General features: G+C 41.6%; 2 protein-coding genes across 8 annotated transcripts in view; one reads left to right on the plus strand and one right to left on the minus strand.

Moving 5' to 3' along the window:
• The window catches only part of LOC128695444 (ceramide-1-phosphate transfer protein), a 13,373-nt gene extending 588 nt beyond the window's left edge, over positions 1-12,785 (minus strand). The window contains exons 1-6 of one of the 2 annotated variants that reach the window (XM_053786061.2): positions 12,643-12,785; positions 6,854-7,067; positions 5,499-5,556; positions 3,887-4,040; positions 2,167-2,342; positions 1-1,386 (exon numbers count right to left, since the gene is read on the minus strand). The exon at positions 1-1,386 is cut by the window's left edge and continues 588 nt beyond it. In XM_053786061.2, coding sequence (XP_053642036.1) covers positions 1,255-1,386; positions 2,167-2,342; positions 3,887-4,040; positions 5,499-5,556; positions 6,854-7,062 — 729 coding nt within the window. In that variant the 5' untranslated portion in view covers positions 7,063-7,067; positions 12,643-12,785 and the 3' untranslated portion in view covers positions 1-1,254. The remainder of the gene's footprint in view (positions 1,387-2,166; positions 2,343-3,886; positions 4,041-5,498; positions 5,557-6,853; positions 7,068-12,642) is intronic. The other variant, XM_053786062.2, reaches the window with a different exon arrangement.
• The window catches only part of LOC128695443 (uncharacterized protein F58A4.6), a 116,363-nt gene that overhangs the window by 83,485 nt on the left and 5,288 nt on the right, over positions 1-27,590 (plus strand). Inside the window, exons 1-4 of one of the 6 annotated variants that reach the window (XM_070095507.1) lie at positions 17,614-17,835; positions 19,018-19,749; positions 21,102-21,291; positions 23,483-23,620. In XM_070095507.1, coding sequence (XP_069951608.1) covers positions 17,758-17,835; positions 19,018-19,749; positions 21,102-21,200 — 909 coding nt within the window. In that variant the 5' untranslated portion in view covers positions 17,614-17,757 and the 3' untranslated portion in view covers positions 21,201-21,291; positions 23,483-23,620. Of the gene's footprint in view, positions 1-12,787; positions 12,928-17,613; positions 17,908-19,017; positions 19,750-21,101; positions 21,292-23,482; positions 27,419-27,590 lie in introns of those variants that run through there. The other 5 variants (XM_070095510.1, XM_070095506.1, XM_070095508.1 and 2 more) reach the window with 5 other exon arrangements.

Genomic DNA, 27,590 nt, shown 5'->3' on the forward strand with positions numbered 1-27,590 from the left:
GGTCTAGGAACCGTACCTCAGCATTACAGAGGCACATAATGGGTCTAGGAACCGTACCTCAGCATTACAGAGGCACATAATGGGTCTAGGAACCGTACCTCAGCATTACAGAGGCACATAATGGGTCTAGGGACCGTACCTCAGCATTACAGAGGCACATAATGGGTCTAGGAACCGTACCTCAGCATTACAGAGGCACATAATGGGTCCAGGGACTGGGCAGCCGTAGAGAAATCAGTAGGCAGTCCTGTGTTCAAAAACGCCTTGTTAATGAGAGAGGTCAGAGGAGAATGGCCAGACTGGTTTGAGCTGACTGGAAGGAGACTGTAACTCAAATAACCACATGTTGCAGCAGTGTTATGAAGAGCATCCTAGGACGTACAACATGTCGAATATTGAAGTAGATGGGAACTGGAAGCTGAAGACCACACCGGGTTCCACTTCTGTTAGCTAAGAACAGGAAAATGAGGCTACAGTGGGTACAGGCTCAATAAAACTGGACAGTTGAAGATTGGAGAAACATCGCCTGGTGTAATGATTCGCAATTTCTGCCGCAACATGCAAATGGTAGGTGGGATATGGATGAACGGGAGACTCGCAGCATGAATGTGCAGCCAACAAATCTGCAGCAACTATGTGATACTGTCATGTCAACATGGACCAGGATTTGTAAGGAATGTTTCCAGCACTTCGTTGAATCCATGCCATGTATAATTCCTACTGTTCTGGGGATCTAGGGACAAAGGGGAAGCCCTACCCAGTACTAGAAGGGTGTGCCTAATGAAGTGGCCACTGAGTACTTTCTTTTTGTCCCACTTGCCATGGGTTCTATTCCCACCTGTACCATGGTTTACTTACATATCTTAATGATAGGATTGCTAAGTGTTGCTCATGAGTGTTATTCATCAACTCCCCCGAAACCCCCTCCAGGGGGATCAGGGCCTAATCAACCAAGCTATTACTGCTGGCTGCACGTAAACCGACGTACGAACCACAGCCTGGCTGATCAGGTACTGACTTTAGGTGCTTGTCTAGTGCCTTCTTGAAGACAGTCAGGGGTCTATTGGTAATCCCCCTTATGTATGCTGGGAGGTAGTTGATCAGTTTTGGGCCCCTGGCACTTATTGCGTTGTTTCTTAGCGTGCTCGTGGCACCCCTGCTTGTCATTGGTGGGATGTTGCATCTCCTGCCGAGTCTTTTGCTTTCGTAGGGAGTGATTTCCGTGTGCAGATTTAGTGAGGATGAAAGGCTACTTTAAGGGAGGGCGAGGAGGTCGTGTTCTTCATAGAGCTTTTGCGTGAAGTTGTAAGCTTCCCTCATGGTGACGATCACTGATGGTAGCTCTGACATAGCTACCTTCTCCGCTACAGGGCTGCCATTGGTCATCTGAAACACACAACATAACTCAATTTTGTACATGAATGGTATACAATACCAACAAGATGGGGAACTGGACTCATGTGTAACATCTGGGTATATTTGTTTGTAAGACGTTTCGCCATCCATTGACTTTATCAATACCAGTTCGAAGACAGTGTGAAAGCTGTAGAACTGTATACAGACAGACCCCGCTTTACAGCACTTCACTTTAGTGTTTCGCTAATACAGCAGTTTTCAATTATACCCATTCTTCATTTACTCACACTTCCTGTAATAAATATATTCACCACTCATTATAAGCTAAATAAGAAAATATTTTAGGGAAAGAAATTTGTGTCGTGTATAAGCATTTTTAAGGTCTAGCTGTATTGCTCACTTAATATATGATAATGTAAATATGTTAGCAGGTTTTTTATGAATTTGAAAGTGAAAAAAAAAGGCCTGGAACCTAACCTGCTGTGTCAGCGGAGCCCTCCTGTACACAAGACGAGGTAATGAGTCCCTCAGTCTTGGAGTTGTTGATGTTCATCGGAGTTTTGAGACTCTATGACCGCGGGTTCAATCCCGGCCGGGGGTATGGTAGTCTTGAACATTCTTCAAGACTACGGTGCTCCTCACCAACTCCAAGACTGATAGACTGATTGTCTCATCTTTTGTATATAGTTCTACATTCTTCACATGATATCCGTGTATTGATAAAGTTAGTGGATGGTGAAACGTCTACGTGTTCTTCAGTCTTTTCCCTGTGAGTGTGACAAAACTACGAGGGGTGACAGTGCATCTTACTCTGTGGATGATGGTGTCTCTCTTGGGAAGGAGGAGCAGGATGCCTGAGAAGGTCTTCCTGATCACCAGTCCGTGGTGTTTGGCCAGGGTGCGTCCGTACAGCTCTGACACTTGACCTCCGAAGCTGCCCTCTTCAGAGGGACATACCAGTACCTCCAGGAACTCCGTCACGAACTCTGTGGTGTTGAACGAGCTTAGTATCACTTTGCAGAATAAAAAATCGGAATATCGTGGCTGGAACAACGTCATCAGTTTCTTCTCCTATGCAATGGTTTTCGGTAAATTGGTAGTACCAATTCACCAGAAACCTTCGTTGTAAGTGGTACCAACTGGGTATCACTTACGACGAAGTTATAATGATAGCCATAACACTAGCAATGTTCATAACAGAGCGATGAAGGACACTGCCAATAAATACTAACTCCAGATAAAAATATATATATATATATATATATGAAAACAATTCAACACTAACCGCAAAACTATTGACAGGGAAGCACAGGCAAGAGTGAAAACTTCGCTGTTTAGAAGTTCAGGCAGACAAAGTGTGCAAGCGTCTTATTGAGAGGCGATTAATTTTGAGACTAAGCTAAAAAATAAAACATCATGATTGATCATGGTTATTGGTAAGTGAAACTGCAAAGAGGTAGTCAGCCAGCCAGCACCCCCTCCCCTCCCACTTCCTGCATGATGCTGACGTCAGCTTAGCTTGTTTTAGTGTCATGCACCACCACTGCGCTACTGTTAATGGAGGCTCATTAACTAATGTAATGGGTGATGGTCTCGGAACACCGGCAAATTGTAGTTGATAAAAAACAAACGAGTAACGTTTCGCCTGGATAGCAGGCGTTTCCAAGTGTGACTTGTAAAAAGTAAGCTGTTCGGGCGAAACGTTGTCTTTACAAGAAATTTCCACTTAGTATTCCTGACGAGTTACAAGATGAAGTGGTGAGTGGTACAGTCACAGTGAACCAAGAAGTTATATTCTCATGATGGAACGTCAGAAACCTAACTTTGCTTCTGTAACTTCAGGTAAGTAGTCACACACACACACACACACACACACACACACACACACACACACACACACACACACACACACACTAGGAAGCTGAAGATTCAGGCGAGTCACAGGGATGTTAGGAAGTATTTCTTCAGTCAGTCGTCAGGAAGTGGAATAGCCTAGCAAGTGATGTAGTGGAGGCAGGAACCATACATAGCTTTAAGACGAGGTATGACAAAGCTCAGGAAGTAGAGAGAGAGGACCTAGTAGCGATCAGTGAAGAGGAGGGGGCCAGGAGCTGAGTCTCGACCCCTGCAACCACAATTAGGTGAGTACACACACACATACACGCTGAAGAACAGAAGGAATAGGGGTAACATGATAAAGATGTATAAAATACTGAGAGGAATTGACAAAGTGAACAGGGCCAGAATGTTCCAGAGATGGGACACAGGAACAAGGGTACAAACTGAAAGTTGAAGGCTTAGATGAGATAAGGATATTAGGAAGTGTTTCTTCAGCTTTAGAGCTGTCAGGAAGTAGAACAACCTGGAGAGTGGAGTAGCAAAGGGAGCATCCATACATAGCTTCAAGAACAGGTACCATAAGGTTCTTGGAGGAGGTAGAGAGTGGACCTAGCAGCGACCAGCGAAGAGGCGAGGCCAGGAGCTGCGAATCGACCCCGCAACCACAAATAAGTAACTACACACACACTACCTAAGGCTCTGTGAAGACGTAGCAGCGTCCTGGCTCCTGAGAGTCTAGTCTTGCTGGTGAGAAGATTGGTCTGTGTCTCGTAAGTGATCATGGAGTGCAAGGTGTGGTAGTGGTCCCCGACCTCACCTCCAAGGTACTCTCGCAGCAGTGCAACCTGCAACACTCACACCTCTTATTGCATACTCTGGTGCAGAGTCAATATAGGTATCAATAATGTAGTGAACTTTAGCCGGCTGTAGCGTAGGAACACTGGCAGACATACCTCATTATTATTACATTATATTATTATTATTATTATTAGTAGTAGTAGTATAATTATATTTTATTATTAGTAGTAATAGTATAATTATTATTATTATTGCTGTTGTTATTATCGTTATTATTATTAGTAGTAGTAGTAGTATAATTATTACTATTATTATTATTGCTATTATTATTATTATTATTATTATTATTATTATTATTATTATGGGGAAGCAGCTACTAATATTACAAGACCTGATTTCTGAATTATTTCTAAATAGCACGTCTATGTTACATTTTAAAAATATATATCAAGAGTGTAAAGTATGCATGAGCGTCGTGGCAGCATGTTAGTGACCAGTGATTTACACTGAGATAACATGTATGTGGAGTATTGAGTTATCTGAAACCTTCTCACAGGCAGCTACGTTTACCACTATTACCAACCTTATCTAACCTAACCTAACGTAAACTAACCTAACCTAACGTAGCCTAACCTAACCTAACGTAAACTAACGTAACCTAACCTAACCTAACGTAAACTAACGTAACCTAACCTAACCTAACGTAAACTAACCTAACCTAACGTAAACTAACCTTATCTAACGTAGCCTAACCTAACCTAACGTAAACTAACCTAACCTAACCTAACGTAAACTAACCTAACCTAACCTAACGTAAACTAACCTAACCTAACGTAGGCTAACCTAACGCAACGTAAACTAACCTAACCTAACCTAACCTAACCTAACCTAACGTAAACTAACCTAACCTAACGTAGCCTAACCTAACCTAAAGTAAACTAACCTAACCTAACCTAACGTAAACTAACCTAACCTAACGTAAACTAGCCTAACCTAACGTAAACTAACCTAACCTAACGTAGCCTAACCTAACGTAAACTTGCCTAACCTAAACTAACGTAATCTAACTTAACCTACGTAAACTAACCTAATATAACATAACAAACCTAACCTAATATAACCTAGTCTAACCTACCATACCCTTACATAACATAACATAAACCTAACCTAATATAACCTAATCTAACCTACCATAACCAAACCTAACTTAACCTAACCTAACCTACAGTGTTTTTAAGTGTACAGGAATCGTCAAAAATGGACGTTTTGGCACCTTGTGAAAAAATTATAGAAGCAAAATAAAAGTATACTGTACCCTGGCCAGTGGTGACACCAGCCTCGTCTACCCGGTGAATGTAAATCCCACTGACCAACATTACAAGAAGTAACTAATAATGATCGTTGAGCATTACTTATCGGAGACAGCGGAGCGCCCAATCTAATCTGCAAGGCGCCGTCAAACTTAACATATATATTTTTTTAAATAGCAGTAAATGCTTGCTTACTTTTGACTGCACATCGCTGGAGACAACTTGAAACAGCGGGCCCATGATCTGAAAAAATCTGGCGAGAGAAACAAATTGTTTTAATCAAATTAGTTATAGCTTGTGCGTAAATGTGTTGGTTCTGATAGCTGTATTATCTACCCCATGGATGGACAAGAGGACTCGCATATACAGCGTTTTCGTTGGCTTTCAAGGCGTGTTTCCTTACACCTGCTGTCCCCGGTCATCTAGCAAATAAGTAGGTACCTTGGTGTTAGTGGACTGGTGTGGGTAGCATCCTGGGAGACAAGATTGAGGACCCCAATGGAAATAAGAGAAAACATTCCTTGATGACACACTGACTTTCTTGTTTTATGCTGGGAAGCTAACCCTCCGGGGTTAAAATTCCGAACAAAATCTTATCTGAGTCATTATGTTCCACCCGCCGGCGAGCGGAACATAATGAACAAGGCTCAATTTGAAGCCGACGAAAACGTGGAACATCGAAAAAAGGCGCTGTATATGCGGGGCCCTCCTGTATTACTAAATATTACGACCGTACGCAGATCATGAAGTTGTAAGTAGTTCATTATCAATGTAACTTGTGTAGCTGCTGTTACGTGGGTGCCCAGTTCATGTACTCATTATCCCTCTGTAATCTCTGAACTACCGCCCACAGCATGGGTATCATGTGCATAATAAAACTAACCACTACTCATCCTGTGGGTGATCACATACCCATCCTGTGGGTAGTAGTCACATACCCATCCTGTGGGTGGTAGTTATTTTTGCCCATGACCAGGTATGTCTATACATCAGATGTCAACACTATTCCATCATGACAGTGACAGCTGTGATGAATGGTCACAGTGACAGCTGTGACCTCTCACCAACCTGGACACTGCTCGACATTATGACCCTCGGTAATCTATTGACTTCCGCCCCCAGGATGTGTATGCGCCCCACATTAAATTTAAAAAAAAAAATGTGGAAGCGGGAAGTATAAACCAAAATGGAATGTGTTTGTATACGTGAGATTAAAATTTAATTGTGATGCTGGAAACCTCTCTCTCTCTCTCTCTCTCTCTCTCTCTCTCTCTCTCTCTCTCTCTCTCTCTCTCTCTCTCTCTCTCTCTCTCTCTCTCTCTCTCTCTCTCTCTCTCTCAATATTGTTATTGAGTTACATATAGTTATTACTATCAGCATATTAAAAATTTACTACTTTTTTTATCATTGAAAATTTAATTCTATTAAAAAAGATATGGAGTCACACATGCTATAAGGCATATAATAATATAAATCCAAGGTACCATTATATAAATCCCAGGTAGTACATAAATCCCAGGCAGTATTATATAAATCCCAGGTAGTATTACTTGTTCATCTCAGTGTAAGCGTCAAGGTAGCCCTGAAGTTGGAGTTGACCCTCGGGGCTCTGGGAGAAGCCCTTCTTTAGAAGAGCCAGGTCCACCACCAGCTCAGCCTCGCCCAGCACGTCTGGCCCATCCTGGCAGTCTGACCTGACCTCACCTGCTGGATCAACCTCTCTACCTGGCTCCACCTCGCTGCCTGGCTCCACGTCCATCCTGCCTTAAAAAAAAATAATGTAACTTATCTCTTTTTTTTTTGGGGGGGGGGGAGTTTGCAGTTAAGGTGTACATGAACGCGGTAAATATTTTTAAACTAAATGAAGGATTTCAAATTCTGTGTTCAAGAACGTAAACAACAAAAAATATATAATCCGGATTTCAGATTCTGTGTTCAAGAACGTAAACAACAGAATACGGCATCAGGGACGTGTGTGTTGGCTGTTGATATTTAAGAGTATCTTTGCTCCTGCCCTGGGAATAGGTAACTTATTGACCTCATTATCTTCCTGGGACCATTCCACTATTAACATAATCCTCTGTCTACTAAGTGAGTCATTAAGGCTGTAATTTACTCGTTTGCTATCACCAGGAATGCTGTTATCCTAAAATATGGATTAAAGTCAAATTCCAGTGTGTATGAATACACAAAAGGGTCACAGTTGGTGCCCCTGGTATAAACATGTCACAGAAATGTTGTTTGTTCAAAATCTCCTTATTGTAGATTACGTGGCTCAGCGGTACAGCCTTGGGCCTATGTACCAGGACCGCGGTTCGAGTTCCCGTCCATTTTTCTGGTTATTCAGTGACAGTTGCTCATTATGACGAACTTTTATACTGTACACACACACACACACACACACACACACACACACAGTGGGCGCCTGTGACGAGCGGGGTCCCACAGGGGTCAGTTCTAGGACCAGTGCTATTTTTGATATATGCGAACGACATGATGGAAGGAATAGACTCTGAAGTGTCCCTATTCGCAGATGTGAAGTTGATGAGAAGAATTAAATCGGATGAGGATGAGGCAGGACTGCAAAGAGACCTGGACAGGCTGGACACGTGGCCCAGAAACTGGCTTCTCGAATTCAACCCTACCAAATGCAAAGTCATGAAGATTGGGGAGGGGCAAAGAAGACCGCAGACAGAGTATAGGCTAGGTGGACAAAGACTACAGACCTCACTCAATGAGAAAGATCTTGGGGTGACCATAACACCGAGAACGTCACCGGAGGCACACATCAACCAAATAACTGCTGCAGCATACGGGCGCCTGGCAAACCTGAGAATAGCGTTCCGATACCTTAATAGGGAATCGTTCAAGACACTGTACACTGTGTATGTTAGGCCCATACTGGAGTATGCAGCACCAGTCTGGAACCCACACCTGGTTAAGCACGTCAAGAAGTTAGAGAAAGTACAAAGGTTTGCAACAAGGCTAGTTCCAGAGCTCAGGGGAATGTCGTATGAGGAAAGTTTGAGGGAAATCGGACTGACGACACTGGAGGACAGAAGGGTCAGGGGAGACATGATAACGACATACAAGATACTGCGGGGAATAGACAAGGTGGACAGAGACAGGATGTTCCAGAGAGGGGACACAGAAACAAGGGGTCACAATTGGAAGCTGAAGACTCAGACGAGTCACAGGGACGTTAGGAAGTATTTCTTCAGTCATAGAGTCGTCAGGAAGTGGAATAGCCTAGCAAGTGAAGTAGTGGAGGCAGGAACCATACATAGTTTTAAGAAGAGGTATGACAAAGCTCAGGAAGCAGAGAGGGAGAGGACCTAGTAGCGTTCAGTGAAGAGGCGGGGCCAGGAGCCGAGTCTCGACCCCTGCAACCACAGTTAGGTGAGTACAATTGAGCACACACACACACACACACACACACACACAAGGAGAAATATCTTGGAGTGAGTATAACACCGAGCATGTCTCCGGAAGCACACATCAACCAGGTAACTGCTGCAGCATATGGGCGCCTGGCAAACCTGAGAACAGCGTTCCGATACCTTAATAAGGAATCGTTCAAGACACTGTACACCGTGTACGCCAGGCCCATACTGGAGTATGCAGCACCTGCTTGGAACCCGCACTTGATAAAGCACGTCAAGAAACTAGAGAGTGCAAAGGTTTGCGACAAGGTTAGTTCCAGAGCTAAGGGGGATGTCCTACGAAGAAAGGTTAAGGGAAATCGGCCTGACGACACTAGAGGACAGGAGGGTCAGGGGAGACATGATAACGACATAATTATTATTATTATAATCAAGGGGGAAGCGCTAAACCCGTAGGATTATACAGCGCCTTGGGGGGATGTGGAAGGCATTCAGGCTTAATTCGGGGAACTGGAGCACAGATTCAATTCCCTAAATCAAGAGCCCCTCACCAACATCAAGGAACCTTCCCTGAGGGGATAACGACATAAAATACTGCGCAGAATAGACAAGGTGGACAAAAACAGGATGTTCAAGGGAGGGGACACAGAAACAAGAGGTCACAATTGGAAGTTGAAGACACAGATGAGTCAGAGAGATATTAGGAAGTATTTCTTCAGTCATAGTGTTGTCAGGCAGTGGAATAGCCTAGAAAGTGATGTAGTGGAGGCAGGAGCCATACATAGTATTACAGCCCAGGAGTCCAAATGGCCTGTTATCCTGGGTGTAAAGGGAGCAAAGTAAACACAGCAGAAAAGTTTTGACTTATATTATCCTTCACCAGTTTAGAACAGAAGTATGTACACTATATACAGCGATAGGTATTAGTGCACTCCACGGTAAGCAAGGCAGAATAGAAGCCACTAGAGAGCAGACCGTGCTTCAACCAGCTCTAGAATGGGAATGACAAGGGCAGACCGGAGAGTGGTACCCACATAACCTCTGCGATTGCCAAAACCATCTTCTTATTGGCTGGAACCTGGTTACTGGTTGAACGACGGGGCCCCATCGTCAACCCTCAGTCACCTGGTTCGCTGGTTGAATGAGGGTGTGTACATGCGCCGAATAAAGGTTACGTACTCTTTGCATGCCACACATAGTTTTAAGACGAGGTTTGATAAAGCTCATGGAGCGGGGAGAGAAAGGATCCAGTAGCAACCGGTGAAGAGGCGGGGCCAGGAGCTAAGACTCGACCCCTGCAACCACAAATAGGTGAGTACAAATAGGTGAATACACACACACACACACATACGATAAGGTATGATAAAGCTCATGGAGCAGGAAACGTGACCTAGTAGCGACCAGTGAAGAGGCGGGGCCAGGAGCTGTGACTTGACTCCTGCAACCACAACTAGGTGAGTACGGTAAGGCTTTTGGAGCAGGGAGAAAGTGGACCTAGTAGCGACCAGCAAAAACGTGGAGTCCGGAGCTATGACTCGACCCTACAATCACATATAGGTGAGTACGTACACACACACACACACACACACACACACACACACACACACACACACACACACACACACACACACACACACACACACACACACATACACACACACACACACATGCAGTGGAGGCAAGAACCATACATAGCTTTAAGACGAGGTATGACAAAGCTCACGGAGCAGAGAAGACCTAGTAGCGATCAGTGAAGAGAAGGGGCCAGGAGCTGAGTCTCGACCCCTGCAACCACAATTATTTGAGTACCTAGTACATACATACCTAGTTGACTTATGCAATATGTGAATTGCCATAATTATTTTATTTTAGACTTCCAAGTATCTGAATACATTCACTCACCTTATACACTTTACTTTCAATTTGATTTCCAGTTTTCCATTTATTGCATATATTACCCATTAAGAACTAAAAAGCACAATATCGTGACTGGAACAATACACAGATAACCCGCACATAGAGGAGCTTACCACGACGTTTCGGTCCGATTTGGACCAGTTACAAAGTCACAAGCTAGTAAATTTCTCTTCTATGTGCCCTAACTTGGTTTCATCTTCGTGTACACACACACACTTCCAAACTGTACCTCCAGTCCCTGCAACTCCTCAAAGGAATGTAACCCGCTATCATTGCGTCATCCAAAAAGACTAAGTGTGACAACTCCCGCTGTATATCACATATATGATCTTACAAGATCACACCTCCTCCCTGACACTTAGCTTTCACCTCCCTTAAAAGTCCACCTATAAACACACTCAACAATCAGAGCGACATGATGACGCATTCTTGTCTAAGACTTACATATATTGAAAACTGGAAATCATGCTTCTTCTTTCCTACATTCTTTATAATCACAGCCTCACTCTCCTTATAAAAATTCAACTGTCTCCAATAACGTTTTACATATTCTGTATATGTATTCGTTATGCCACTCTTCTGGAGACGGGAATGTGATTATATATATGTATGTGTATATGTATGTGTATATATATGTATATATATATATATATATATATATATATATATATATATATATATATATATATATATATATATATATATATATATATATATATGTCGTGCCGAATAGGCAGAACTTGCTATCTTGGCTTAAATAGCAACGCTCATCTTGCCATATAGGACAAGTGAAAATTTGTGTATGCAATAATTTCGCCAAAATCATTCTGAACCTAACGAAAAAAAATGTTTCACTGTGTTTGTTTAGTATTAAATTATTATAAACAAATCTAAAATATATATAGTTGGGTTAGGCTAAGATAAATTGTTCTTGTTATAATAAGGTTAGGTAAGTTTTCTAAGATTCTTTTGGTGCAAAATTAAAAATTTTTACATTAACATTAATGAAAAAAATATATCTTTAAACGTATAAGAGAAAATTTTAGAAAGGACTTAATTTTAAATGAGTTCTTGCTAATTGACCAGTTTTACATATTCGGCACGACATATATATATATATATATATATATATATATATATATATATATATATATATATATATATATATATATATATATATATATATATATATATATATATATATATATATATGTGTGTGTGTGTGTGTGTGTGTGTGTGTGTGTTACCTGGAGTTTACCTGGAGAGGGTTACGGGGGTTAACGCCCCCGCGGCCCGGTCTGAGACCAGGTCTCATGGTGGATCAGGGTCTGATCAACCAGGCTGTTACTGCTGACCGCACCATTTCTGGACATCATTCATTTTAAGTTTATGTATGACTAGTGCCTCAAGGATAACAATTATATCAGCATTACATCACAGTCCTTCGTACAAATATTTCAAGTTAATGTCTTGAATATATTCCTGCCTGAACGAAAATATAAGGTTTGTATATTGCATTATAGTGCCAGTGTGTCAGTATTTACACAGCACAGTCGTCTCCCGGTGCTTTACCTACAGTATATATGACCCTTATTTTTTACACCATTCGTTTTGTACGCGTTGCCAACAGCTGTAGCCAAGTGGTGTGACTCGCTGCGCTGCTGAATAGATTCCCTGGACGGGAAAATAAAAAAAAAAAAAAAAAAGCGTTTCCCAGCGTCATTCTCTGATCGCTGACCTCATTCAGAAAAATTTCATTTCACTTTTCATGTGGAATATTTAACTCCCGATAGAGTAGGTGTATATCAGCGAACATAAATTCTCACTGAGGCTTCTTCCCCTCCAACCCAAGCATCACTCCAAAACTGGTGAGCCTAAATTTAATTCAATTATGACTTCAGAGTTGCCACTGCTGGCTGCTTCTGAAGCAACTGCAGTATGTTGATGCTGCCTTACCACCCTAATATACCGCAGTTCACTTATGCCTTAAAATATGTCATGAATACAGTAAAATACAAAGGCATTCTTTTGTAATTTACCTTGGAAGGTGAGTGCAAGCGATGAGTATTTGTGGTGTGTTGTGTGGACTGGTGAGCACTGGGATTGTGTGAGCCAGGACCAGACCCGCCCCAATACATTCCACACACTACCACCTGAACTAACATCCTCTGTTAATACCACCAGGCTGGAGGCACTTTAATAATCACTGGAAAACTCTCAATGCTCTGAGCTCACCCTTAATGCTGAGTCTGAGATTAGCACCAAAACCCTTTAGAAAACTCGACAAACATGCAGTGAGATGAAACAGCCGAGTGAACTGGCAGGTAAGAGCTCAGTGAGGTGTCAGTATATACCACCATGACGCAGTCCTCCACATGACACAGTTACCCCTCTACAACACAGTATATACGCTGATAGGCATATGTTTTTCGGTGTATATTCGCCGAGAGTTTAATATATGTTTTAGTGATTAACTCTTTCTTCTTTTTGTGTGTGTGTGTTGTCAGTGTTCGGGGCCACTGCAGTTCCACGCACGAGTAATCGATAGATAGACTTTTAACTCCACCAACCAGTCCCCGCAAGACACAGACCTCTACAACACAGTATATACGTCGCCACGTGTATATCTCTCTCTGTATATACACGGAAGTTGCTTAAATCTGGTTTATATATTAAAATATTCTTTGGTATACAGGTGAGCTTGCATAATACACATTTTGTTGTGTGTATACACAAAGACTCACATCTAGGGGTGTGTATTAACAGACACATCTCAGTGTGTATATACACAGATATATACATTTCAGCGCGCAGGCACAGAGATACACAGCTCATGGTGTATATCCCTATACTTGCTACAGTGGCGCAATACAACAACAGATACATACTCACATATCCAAATGTGATCAAGAAGGTATATACAAATGCGTAATGTTATTACGAAGTGCCACTTTAAAGGATCAATCCAAAACAATGTAAGAAATGACAGGTGACGTGACAGATAACAGGTTATGTGAGAGATGACAGGTGGTGTGAGAGAACGGGTGGGTGAGAGATGACTGGTGGGTGAGAGATGACTAGTAGGTGAGAGATGACAGATTGTTTACCACTGTATCACAGAAAGCTCCTTTCCAAGTGCTACACTACTCTTATGATAATCTTCTCCATACCTTTACCCTGTAGTCTAGAGTCACCTGTCTCTCCTTTTTAAAACATCGGAACTAGATTCGCTGTTTTCTAGACTTCACCCAGAATCCTTCTAGGTATCTAGCTCACCCAGTAGCTTCTTTACCTCCCGTTGTATGTATTGTGTCCAGTACTAGTTGGTGCACTATCCTTCTTTGACACCCTGGCAATGTTCATGATACGACTGAGAATGTTACCCTAAATCTATTGTTCAGCTGCTCACAGACTTCGTGATCGTTGCTTGTGAGCTCTCCTCCTTCCTTCCTTCCTTCCTTTCTTCCTTCCTTCCTTCCTTCCTTCCTTCCTCCCTCTGCTTTATGACCAGGTCCTTCACAGTTGTCTTCTTCCTGTTGTGACTGTATAGGAACGTATATTTTTCTTTGTGCCATGAGTACTCTATTATAACACAATGAACCCCTGACTGTTTTCAAGAGGAAACTGGACAGGCACCTAAAGTCAGTACCTGATCAGCCGGGCTGTGGTTCATAACCGGTTTGTATGCTTCCAGCAATAACAACCTGGTTGATCAGGCCCTGATCCACCACAAGGCCTGGTCATGGACCGGGCAGCGGGGGACGTTGACCCCCGTAACACGGTCTAGGTATACTCCAGGCATACTGTGTCATTCTCAAATTGTTATTCAGCCTCTCTTGTTACCTATGAGTATTCATTTTTTGGTTCTACTCGCTTCTCTGTTCTCCGGCATTCTTTGCTTTCTACATTTCTTCCACATTCTTGCACTTTTAGCCTTTGCCGCCTTGCACTTCTGGGTAAATCATGAGCTCACTCTGTTCTTGTCTGTGCAGCTTCTTCTGGGGTATGAATTTCTCCTCTGCCATGCGGCACTTTCCAGCTATATATTCCATAATTTCGTTCACTTTCCATCCAGCTCCCTTTCCACGGCAATCCACTTAGGAATTGCCTCATGCCTGCATAGTCGCTTCTTTTAAAGTCAAGTTTATCCTTCCTTGCTTTCTCTTCTTTCCTTTCGTTCTTACTTCCTTCTTTCCTTCCTTCATACTTTACATTTCTCTTCGCGTTCATTATCATAAGGTAATCGAATCTCGGTACTTCATGGTTGCTGGCACCGAGGAGCCTCTTGTATTCAATGTTCCCTACATCAATCACAAGCACTTCCAGTGGTAATCTCCCTTCCCTAGGTTGATAACCTGATTAATCAGGCTTTGGCGCTTGCCTACTTACCTCTGGAGTTTACCTGGAGAGAGTTCCGGGGGTCAACGCCCCCGCGGCCCGGTCTGTGACGAGGCCTCCTGGTGGATCAGAGCCTGATCAACCAGGCTGTTACTGCTGGCTGCACGCAAACCAACGTACGAGCCACAGCCCGGCTGGTCAGGTACCGACTTTAGGTGCTTGACCAGTGCCAGCTTGAAGACTGCCAGGGGTCTATTGGTAATCCCCCTTATGTATGCTGGGAGGCAGTTGAACAGTCTCGGGCCCCTGACACTTATTGTATGGTCTCTTAACGTGCTAGTGACACCCCTGCTTTTCATTGGGGGGATGTTGCATCGTCTGCCAAGTTTTTTGCTTTCGTAGTGAGTGATTTTCATGTGCAAGTTCGGTACTAGTCCCTCTAGGATTTTCCAGGTGTATATAATCATGTATCTCTCCCGCCTGCGTTCCAGGAAATACAGGTTCAGGAACCTCAAGTGCTCCCAGTAATTGTAATACACTCTAGGTAGGGAGGTAGCACGCACTCCAACGTAAGCTGGACATTGTCACCACCTCTCTCTATAGTTGTGTGCCTAACCTGCCACCTCCAACAACTTAGATCTTCATGTATCCGGTCCCACATGTGGCTCCATATTTTTCCAGTGTATTTCCATATGGATGAAGTCTTCCATGATTAGTAGTTTTGCATTTCCCGTGTGGAATCTCGCCACCTCCACTGTCGTATCCACCAATGCCTTATTGTTAAGTAAGTTTATTCAGGTATACACACAGTTATATAGATTATACGTAGCAGCATATGTGTAGAGAACCTAGGATAACCCAAAAAAGTTAGTGACTAATTTCCATTGGGGTCCTTGTTATTATATTCCTGTCTCGGTCTCCTGCAGTTTAGTAGCGGGTTGTATATCACTGCTATCACCATCTTGGGTCCCCCAGTTCTGAGTACCTTTATTATGCAGTCATTCGACCCATCTCTGTTTAGTCCACGCATCTACTCTTAACTCCACACTTCCAAGTTCCTTTCTGCTTTTATGCTATGGTTTTTGTGTCCCTGCTTTCTTGGAGGTTGGAGGTAAGTGTAGTGACTGGTTGTTTGGTTGGTGGATATTGCATTGGTAGGGTGGATACCATGAGTGTGGGTGAAGAATGATGGAAACGGTAGGGAACCAAGGGAAAGTGGGCTTGAGGATGGGGTGAGAGATGGTATATCTGGAGGGTGTACCGAGAGTCAACGTCCCCTTGGCCCGGTCCATGACCGTTTGTACAAATCATTTCGGGCATTCTGCACTGATAGGAGTTAGGTATGTGGATATAGGTAGGGTAGGACGTGGGTAAAGTATGATTCATTTTGAGTTATTGTGTTTGAGAGGGAAGGGACGGGGACTGGAGTTAGAGGGATAGTCTGGGTCTGACTTGATGATTCCCCTTTGAAGCAGAGCTTCCACATAACAAACTTTACTTCTTTCTGCAGTATACAAAATGTAGTTTTACATGTAATAAAATATTGTTAAACTCAAAGAAAGTCACTAGTATGCGGAACATTTCGGGCAGAGCTAAGTGTGCTCCTAGATATGAAATTCCGCTCCTGTCGTTTTGTTTGTTGGTTCTCCTACCTGTCTGGCTTCTCGGAAGTCATGCAGTAGGGTCCACCTGAGCTAAATGGTAACTTATTGTTCCTGTTTCCCTTTCTGGAGGAAATTTTGCTTCCTTTATATTTTTCACCAATGTTTATGTGTCCTGTGGCTCGGTTGGCAACGCTCTGGCCTCACACACTGAATGTCCGTGGTTCAATTCCCTACCGGGTGGAACGTTGAGCATGTTTCCTTACACATGCTGTCCCTGTTTACCTAGTAGTAAGTACGTACCTGGGTGTTAGTGGACTGGTGCGGGTGGCATCCTGGGGGACAAGATTGAAGGACCACAATGGAAATAAGACAGACACCCCTCGATGATAAACTGAGTTTCTTGGGTTATCCTGGGTAACTAACCCACCCTACTCCGGGTTATCCTAGATGGCTATCCCTCCCTACTCCGGATTATTTTGCATGACTATCCCCCCTTACCCCGGGTGATTCAGGGTGGTTATCCCTCCCTACACCGGGTTATTCTGGGTGGCAGGACTCCTTACTCCGGGTGATCCTGGGTGTTTAACCCTCCCTACCCCAGGTAATCCTGAGTGGCTAACCCCTCCCTACCCTGGGTTATCCTAGGTAATTTACACATATATTACTTGTGTATGGTAATTTGTGTAACTGTATTTATGTATACCTGTACCTAAATTAACTTATTTGCCCCGGACTCCCAGGAGGCAAAGCTCAATAAGACATAAGTTTTGGTGGACCTTAACAACCCAACAACAACAACAACTTGGTCAGGCAGCAGAAGGACTTCTGCGTCAGCCTTCGTCGGGTGTGGACGTCTCTCTCTCGCCTGTGTATCAGTGACAAATTTCCACCGTTCTCTCGGGGACGTTTCTACTCGTCTATTTTGCCCGCCGGACTCTACAGGAGAGGCACCTGTGCATCGGCTTACTTTAGCCAGCTCCATTTTTGCCGCTCTGCGGAAAATTCTTTAACGGTCTTCGGTGGGAAGCCGGTTACTGTACTCAGGTGGGGGTGTGGGCGTCCCTCCCTGCTGAGGCTTGGCAAGGGCGTCCACCGGATCTAATTGAAAAACTTCAAGTTTCTATCTCTATATAAAAAGGAACTTTTGTTCCTTTTTCTTTCATCGCCCAGCCTTGGGCAACAAATCTTCCTCGTACCATCGAGAAACCGGACATGATACGGTTCATGCTGTCAGTGGCCCTGATAAACCCAACATCAACAACAACAACAACAACCAGGCAGCAGAAAGCTGTGTGTGGGTTTATCTTTTCTTTTTTATTGTAATAATAATAGCGGAAAATTCTTATAACATTATTCTTCTACGTGAGTAATAGTAATAACATTTCTAATCTGTTTTAAAGGATATATTTCTTTTTTGATTATAATAATTTAAAGGATATATTCGTGTAGAATTCTGTGATTCAATTTTCTTGAAAATTTCAGTGCTGAAATTACATATTAGGTTTTTATTTATAGTTGTACAATGTACATACTGTATTTCTTTCATTGTTGTATTTTTTCTTCTTTATTTGGACATATGCAGTATATTAAATTTTTATAGAGTACTATATTGAAATTACAGACTATCACACATGATTATCTGTAAGACACAGACATGTACAGTACATCCCCATGTTGTCTGTTTTCTTTTAGTGTCTGTCATAGTGCTCTATACTGTACTGTGTAGCTACCATATATCTTACCTTCATAGGATATAGGAAAGGACTGGTTTGGTAATAGAGTTGTGGATGAGTGGAACAAACTCCCGAGTACCGTCATAGAAGCTAAGACGTTGTGTAGTTTTAAAAATAGGTTAGATAAATATATGAGTGGGTGTGAGTTGGACCTGACTAGCTTGTGCTACTGGGTCGGATGCCATATTCCTCCCTTAAGTGAATGTGACTGACCTGACCAGGTCAAGACATTGGCTTAAGCCGGTGGGGGAATTGGACCTGCCTCGCATGGGCCAATAGGCCTGCTGCAGTGTTCCTTCTTTCTTATGTTCTTAGTTTGTGTGTAATTCTGAAATTACTGCTTTGCATAGTTATGTAATGAACGATAAATATAAGTTTTAACCACATGCCTTAAACCTTTATAAAAAAAAAATTGAAGACCTTTAAGCTTTTTTTTGTGCATGATACATATGTTTTTATATTTATAGGGAAGTGTAAACTCAAAGGGGTAATACAGCACCTGGGGGAATGGGAAGCTATCAGGTTTTATCCAAGAAAGGGGAGGGTAACTCCAGTTCCTTGAATCAAAAGCTCTTCACTGACATTAAGGGGTCCTACCCCCCTCCCTCTTTAAGGGATTTTTAGTACAGCATGAAATGTGATGTTGAGGTTATAAACTTAAGCTTATAATTGTACAGTACAGTACTTAACACTATTCTGAATACATATACATAGTAAATTTTGTGTTCCTTCCTACCAGGACCCCAAGATGGCAAGTGTGGTGCATGTGGTGGTGCTTGCTGGTAATTCTTATTGGGACATGCTATCAGTAACTCAAAATACCGTAATAGCTCGTAATAGAAAAAAGTCTGAGTGGACACTTCAAGATCAACACAATGAAAAAGACTCAAACAATCCTTGTATGACAGTATTTTGTTGCAGGCAAAGCTGTTTTTTGGATGATAACCAGGAACTTTTTGGCAGTCATTGCATTAGTAAGGGGATAAGATTAAATATTAGAAAACTTTCCAAAGAAATTCCTCAACTAAAGTGTCACAGTGAAGGCTTACATTTTTCAGTCTTTTTAAAAGAATTACTAAATTCAGATAGATATAAATTCTTAGTATTTCAACAATGGATATTAACATTTAAGCAGAAATATTCTCAAGCTGTAGTAAAGAAATGTAAAGGCCATTTGTTAATTTGGTGGACTTTGAAAGATTCTGTACCCTATATTATTGATTATGAATGGTGCGCTCGAATGAATCTTTGTGCTCAAGAAAGACAGCACCTTGATACTGTCATGTCATGGCTCTCTACCCTGGGTGGTGCATGCTCTGCACTTGGAGATTATAGCTCTCATTTTGCAGAAAGAGCAGGAGCAATATCCTTGAAGCAGTTAGATATTGCAATCCGCCTGGGTGATCCTGGCATTGTCTCTCGATGTAAACTCTATGCTGCGATATCCCTCATTCAGAAGCTTAAGTTTAAGGTAAGACAGCATCACACTCAAATGTAACATACTAATCAAGTCATGATAAATACTATACAAGCATTCTGGATAGATACATGTATAGATATTAAGGATAGTAAAATGTACATTTATATACTGAGGAACAAATTACTGACTTAAAATGCTCTCTTAATCCAAGTCTTAATACAGTTTTCAGTAGAAAAGGATAACATTGAATGCAGCAACAAACTAATTATGATTGCACATTCTTATTTCCTCTGTAAATTACTTGTCACTTATCTTAGATTCCTTTCTCCCTCCAATCTGATAACCATTCTTTTATTGCCTAGTCTTTTTGTTATTCCTATCACCTTGTTCTTTTCTTTGTTCAATTTTAATTTCATTCTTGCACATACCCTCCCAAAATTATGAGCAAAGAACAACTGAATATAATGCAGAGAATCCATAGTTTGGAGATTAGGAGGAGGTGTGGGATTACCAAAACTATTGTCCACAGGGCTGAGGAGGGGTTACTGAGATGATTTGGACATGAAGAGAGGATGGAATGAAATAGAATGACTTCGAGAGTGTGTAAATCTGTAGTGGAGGGAAGGCGAGGTAGGGGTCGGCATAGGAAAGGTTGGAGGGAGGGGGTAAAGGAGGTTTTGTTTGCGAGGGGCTTGGACTTCCAGCAAGCGTGCATGAGCGTGTTAGACAGGAGCGAATGGAGACAAATGATTTTTAGGATTTGACTTGATGTGCTGTTGGAGTGTAAGCAAGGTAACATTTATGAAGGGATTCAAGGAAACCGGCAGGCCAGATTTGATTCCTGGAGATGGGAAGTACGGTGCCGGCACTCAGAAGGAGGGGTGTTAACATTGCAGTTTTATAACTGTAGTGTAAGCATGCTTCTGGCAAGACAGTGATGGAGTGAATGATGATGAAAGTTTTTCTTTTTCGGGCCACCCTGCCTTGGTGGGAAATGGCCTCATTTTACTTGGGAATTGTCTGTCTCCTGTATACCTTAACCCAAGCCTTACTACCTGCATAAAAACTACAACTTTTAGTAACCTACCACCTATTCCATACGTTTGCAACATCTTCCACATTGCTACCCCCAGTCCATTCTAGTACAGTATATGCCTTTTTTAAATCCATAAATCCAAGAAAACAGTTCCTTACCTTTATGTTAACTTGTATGTTTCAGTGTCAATATTTCTATACATCAATCTGCTGTCTACACATAACCTGCCTTTCCTTCTCCACTGCAATCCTACTTTGTCATACCCCTTACTCTGAATAATAATTATGCCATTCAGTTTACCAGGTATACTCAGCAGATTTGTACTCCTATAATTCTTACACTCTCTTGTTTCTTTTTTCTTGTACAGTATAAAGAACTATCAGTGTTTCCATTATATTTATGGACAAGTGCTGAACCCATAGCATCATACAGTGCTTGGGGAATGAGAGGCATCAGGGTTGATTAAAGGAAGTGGAAGGTAGCTCCAGTTTCTTGAGAAATGAGTTCTTCACTGGCATTAGGGTTGAACTTTCAAAGATTGTGTATCTTAGTAAAAGGTTTGTGATTGTTGCTGTTGTTGTTGTTATAGTTTCAAATCTTAAGTGCTGATACTCCATTGCATTAGAAACATGTGCAACACTGAACTACTATTTCCTTAGCATGTATTGAGATAGAAGAGGCTAGGCTTATGAGACCCCTTAAAAGAAGTTCCTTGATGACAGTGAGGGGCTCTTGGTTCAAGGAATTAGACTTACCTTTTCCTTCTGTGATTCAGACCTGAATGAGTCCATTCTCTCAGGCACTGCATGACCCCTGAAGGTTTAAACATCGCCAAGAATACAGTGGACCCCCGGTTAACGATATTTTTTCACTCCAGAAGTATGTTCAGGTGCCAGTACTGACCGAATTTGTTCCCATAAGAAATATTGTGAAGTAGATTAGTCCATTTCAGACCCCCAAACATACACGTACAAGCGCACTTACATAATTGGTCACATTTGTTATGTGGGGGTCCACTGTATATAGTTTATGATAAAGTTGAGCACCATTATTAATTAAAAAAAAAAAAAAAAAAAAATTCACACATTTCTGAGAGTACTGAACTTCCCTTTTTTTAATGTGCTGGAAGTTTAAATTAGTTGGGAGTCTAATGTTTGTGTAACATTAACCATTATAGAGAAATAATTTGGGTTTAAATTCAGTATCTTGTTTGAAATTATTAATTATAAAACTTTTGGTTCAAGGTGACTTTGTTCTAGGATGATTTTGATCTTGCATGACTCCTTATAGTACTGTAAGTGCTGTTTTCATACCAAAATACAAGCAAAAATTTTATTCTTCATGTTCCCTTTGATGCTGGTGAAGGGCTTTTGACCCAAAGAATTGGAGCTACCCTCCTCTTCCTCAGATCAGATCTGATTGCTTGTCATTCCTTAGATGCTACATGATCTCTGTGGGTTAAGTGCCACTTGCTCATGAATATGCTGTAATAAGAATCTTAATATTACACAGTTTTACAGAAAATAAATTACAGAGTGCTACTTTATATAGGTAGATTTGGATTTGATGACAATTTAAGAAGCCCTTTGTACACAGCATTTTGGGTATTAAAGACATTACCATATACAGTGGACCCCTGACTTACGATATTAATTCATTCCAGAAGTCTGTTCGGGTGCCGTTATCGAACGAATTTGTTCCCATAAGGAATATTGTAAATTAGATTAGTCCGTTTCAGACCCCCCAAAAATACATGTACAAAAGCACTTAAAAAATACACTTACATATTATTATTATTATAATCAAGGGGGAAGCGCTAAACCCGTAGGATTATACAGCGCCCAGGGGAGGGGGGATGTGGAAGGCATTCAGGCTTAATTCGGGGAACTGGAGCACAGATCCAATTCCCTAAATCAAGAGCCTTACATAATTGTTTGAGTTGGGAGCTGATCGTAAGGCGGGGGTCCACTGTATATGGATCCCTTGGGAGTGTTGTATGACCCTTATGGATTTAGTGCTTAGTTATGATTATAGTTGGAAACAGCCAACATGTTAAAAAAAAAAAATAATAATATGGACTAATCAAGGAAAGTGCCATGATGCTGGTAAGGGGCTCTTGGTCCAGGGAATTGGACCAATCCTCCCTCTTTGGATTGAACATGATTCCCTCCTGGGTTTTTATAACCGGTATGGTTTTATCGCTTCCTTAGTGAATGTAATTATTATAATCATAACTAAGCACTAAACCCACCAGTTATACAGCACTGCTACAGCATGTGGAAACAGTGAATTTGCAGGTGTCATGGTGATTTTCTTGTATTTTCTGTGTTAAAACTGCTGATTGATCCATAAAAGTTTGGTTGCACCCTGGTCCATTTTTTTTTTTTAACTTATCACTTATGACTTGGACTATTGATTGCCACAGTTATTGGCATTACTGCTTTATTTATGAGTAAGTGCTAAACCCATAAGAGCTTTACAGTACCTGGGAAATGGAAGGCAATCAGGTTTGATCCAAGGAAGAAGACACTTCTAATTCCTTAGATTAAGGGCACCTCAGTGGCATCAATAATCCTCCCTTGAGAGGGATCATCACGAATCTTCTTTTTTTTTTTTTTTCTTTTTACATTAAACTGTATTTTTAGGTAGGAGATAACTATACATTTTTTTTTTTTTACCATAGTTGAAAGTAAAAGCCATGCATACTTTAACTTACCTGTGCTTATTGAATCTTTATTTTCTTAACAGTTAGCAGCAGCAGTGATAAAAAATGAATACCATTGGGCCAAGTCTTTACCAGAGGAAGTAAGAGATAAGAAGTTAATGAACATGTGTCATGGCATCTGGACCAAACTTCGACACGAGCGAAGGCTTTGCCAAAATAAAAAACAAAACATGCCTTCCACTTGACGTGGTAATACTTCGAAGGTAATTAAGATAGTATCCTCGAGGGGTAGCAAGAGTGGCAGTAAAAATGTACCACAAACTTTCTCAGTTTTTACTAGTAATGACCACTTTATACCCTTGTTTTAAAATTTATTTTTTAACAGGAATTTTTTTTAAGCATTTTGTTAATAACAACAGCTGCTAATTTGTACTGTATTAGGCTGATTCCTTGAATAAAAATTCATGGATATCAAAATTTTTGGATTAACTACCCAAAAATATGCATAATACAGGAGACATGTAATATATTCAGGTGAAAGCAATAAGGATCATAGAGCACCTGGGAATTAGAGGGTGTGGGGGGGATAATCAGATTTGATCAGAGGAGGAGGGCAGCCCCAGTTCTTAGGATCCAATGGGGCTTCGGCAGCATCAAGGCACCCCACTTGAACGTTATGTATTCTTGAGAGAAAACACTGCAGAAAGTATCACAAAAAAATAATACCGTCATTACTGTATACAGATTTATGTTCATGGGGAAGCAAGTTTCTAAACCTGTAATCTATATTTTACTTTAGAATAAGGGGCAGGTTTGATTCAAAGGGGAGGAGGACTGATTCCTTTGATCAAGTACCCTTCACTAGCATGGAGGCACCCTCTTTGAAGCACCAGATGTGGATGGCTAAACTGTACTCGGTATGTTCATCTCGCTTCACCACTACCTGTACAAGCTTAGGATATATAAAAAATAAAAAAATAAAAAAGGCAAATGCATGCCTCTCTACATTGCAGCCACAAAATGAGCCAAATTTTTTATGTAACCTTCAAGGGAGGGTCCTTGATGCTGGCTCTTAATCCATGGAATTGAATGTCTTCCCCTTCCTTGAATAAGCCAGATTGCCTCCCAATCCTCAGGCATTATATGATCCCCATGGGTTTACCACTTCCCCCTTAAAATAAAAATCTGCAGCCATACTTACAATCTCCCAACCCTCAGTAAGTATATAAAAAAAAAAAAAAAAAAAAAAATTCTCTGGTGGTTTCCAAACTGTGCTTCCACAGTTGAAACACACTGATTTGGGTCACTCCCTTAACCAAACAATAGGCCATTTTGTAGCTAACAAATGAGAGCACTAACCACCCGGTGGCCTGGTGGCTAAAGCTCCCGCTTCACACACGGAGGGCCCGGGTTCGATTCCCGGCGGGTGGAAACATTCGACACAGTTTCCTTACACCTGTTGTCCTGTTCACCTAGCAGCAAATAGGTACCTGGGTGTTAGTCGACTGGTGTGGGTCGCATCCTGGGGGACAAGATTAAGGACCCCAATGGAAATAAGTTAGACAGTCCTCGATGACGCACTGACTTTCTTGGGTTATCCTGGGTGGCTAACCCTCCGGGGTTAAAAATCTGAACGAAATCTTATCTTATCTTATCTTAATTGTACTCTGGAAAAAAAAAAATACAAAGGTTAACGGGAAAGTACTTTCCAGACCCTTGTCTTGTTTGTACCATTGCTGACAAAATCATTGAAGACCCCCATCAAAAGTGCCAAAACACTTGGTCATAAATTTATTCGTGTTTTCTTGGGCTACATTTTATTCCCCTCCTTTCTTCAATCCAAACCCAAGTAGGAGTCCACCCCACTAGGTTTTGCAACTTATTTTGAGGACCTTTACAACATTCCCTTCACACTTAGTGAACCTGAATCAATCCTGTCCATGTGGCTACCAACAGCAGCTGGCCTGATGGCATACCTTTGATATACCTTTGAAGAATTTCTAGAGTATATCTACTCTCTGAGCCCGGTTTGCATCCAATCACTTTCCCTTAACTTTATCTTCAGCATCCCCCAATTACTCTTTCCAAACTTGATCCAATTCATGATGGGTTACATTGGAAATTTTAGGGCTTTCCCTGCTGAGAACTTATATGCAGAAGTGAATATTCACTCTTTGCAAGATTGGGGCTATCTCCATTGTTTGTCACTTTTTCAACTCTCACATAGGACAGTGGCAATTGTTAGTAGGGCTTTTGTCACCCCCATTTACTATAAAACTATACCTCTTCCCTCTCCACACTTGCTGTTGGATTACCTCACTATGCTTCCTCCTAATGTTTACCTTTCTTTTCTTTCCCAGCAATTCGTGTTTGCTCTTCCCCGCTTCCATGTGCAAAAGCTTATTTACCTACTGTAACTTCATGCTCACACTTTTTTGATTACTTCTATTTCCTTTCTCATATTACAGTGTACACCAATGGTTCTAAATCCCCTGAAGGTGTAGGTATGCAGCAGTTGTTTCTCACAAAATCATCAGAAGTCATTATCATCATGGGAGTGCTAAATCCATAGGGATTATACAGTACTGGTGGGGGGAGGGGGGCATTCAGGGAATTGTTGTATGGATCCAATTCCATAGATCAAGAGCCTCTCACCAGCATCAAGGAATCCTTGAGGGAGGGGGATCATTAATTAGAATTGGCCAGTATTTTCACAGCCAAGTTATCGAATTCTCTTGGCCATTATAAAAACTGCATTTTATAGGGATTTGTGGTATTTCCCAGAATACCTAGCGCCATTCACTGACAATCAGGCCACAGTCAATACCTTCTTGTATCATTTTGGTCTTTCATGAACTACAGGCTATCCAAAAAGTTTTATTGCCCTCATACTGTCATCCTACAAATAAGCTTTGGTTGTGCTGCATTTCTAATAAACTTAATGCTGGGTCTCTGGACACAATGTTCAAAGTAAGACGGACAGACTTAGTTGCTCGGTTGGCTGTTCATTACCTTCCAATTTCTTATTGGGGTCTTCCTTTCTCAGACTATATTTGTCATCTCGCAACTACTGACAACAGTGGTCCACATTGGACCACAATAAATTAGTGTCAAGCCTTGTTTGGGTTTCTGGCCATCTCACTGTTTAAGGTAGACTGCCCTTTCTCACTTAAGTATCAGCCACATGTGCCTCACTCATGGATATCTCGCAAATGACCAGCACTGTTCTCTTAGGATTGCCACGTTGCAGTGCCAATTCACCATACGTTAACCAGGGGGCCCACAGAATTCACTTCTGATGTCACCCCTGCACCTACCCAAATTGACCTTGCTGAAAGTCCCACCTTTGATGCAAATATTGACTTTTTAAACAAACTAACCCTTTGCTCTCTCCACTACACCCCCACCCCACTAACCCTTACCCTTGCACACTCCTAACTATCACTTGTTCCTAACCTCTGCATATTCATCATCTAGTACACCCTTTCCTATTATTATTCTGGAACAGTGTCCTTTAATAGTTAGGTTTTAGAACCCTCTACTTCAACACAGATCCTTTACTCCTTGATACATACATCCGTAATGCCTTTGCTGAACACCATAGTCACATCAAATCTCAATAGTTTTTTTTAAATGTTCCTGCGTAGAGCGCACACTCATTGTATCTCGCATTCAATGCTATATTAAACTTATCCTGGCTGCCCTGTCCTTCCCTCAGAATGTTCCACTTTTAATGCAGAGTCCCTACAATTTCTTAAAAGTGACACTGATTTACTGCACCTTCTATGACTTCAGCTCTTTTGAGTTTACCCTTCACATTTCTACTTTAATGTCAGCACATTCTTTGGTATGTAGTGTTGAATGACCCACACATAATTATTCACCACAGTGCTAAATTTAACAACACAGTAATAAGCTACAGTGTGTGTATGTACTGAATCAACTTACATCATACACATATACAAATTTAAAAAAATATTTCAGTGACATTTGTCAAATCATTATATGTACTCAACAAGGTAGTAGGTTGGTAGACAGCAACCACCCAGGGAAGTACTACCGTCCTGCCAGATGACTGTGAAACAAAAACCTGTAATTGTTTTGCATGATGGTAGGATTGCTGGTTTCTTTTTCTGTCTCATAAACACGCTAAGATAACAGGGATATCTTGCTACTCCTACTAACACTTTG

The sequence above is a fragment of the Cherax quadricarinatus genome, chromosome 50 (genome assembly GCF_038502225.1).
Source record: "Cherax quadricarinatus isolate ZL_2023a chromosome 50, ASM3850222v1, whole genome shotgun sequence".
NCBI classification, from domain to species: Eukaryota; Metazoa; Arthropoda; class Malacostraca; order Decapoda; family Parastacidae; genus Cherax; species Cherax quadricarinatus.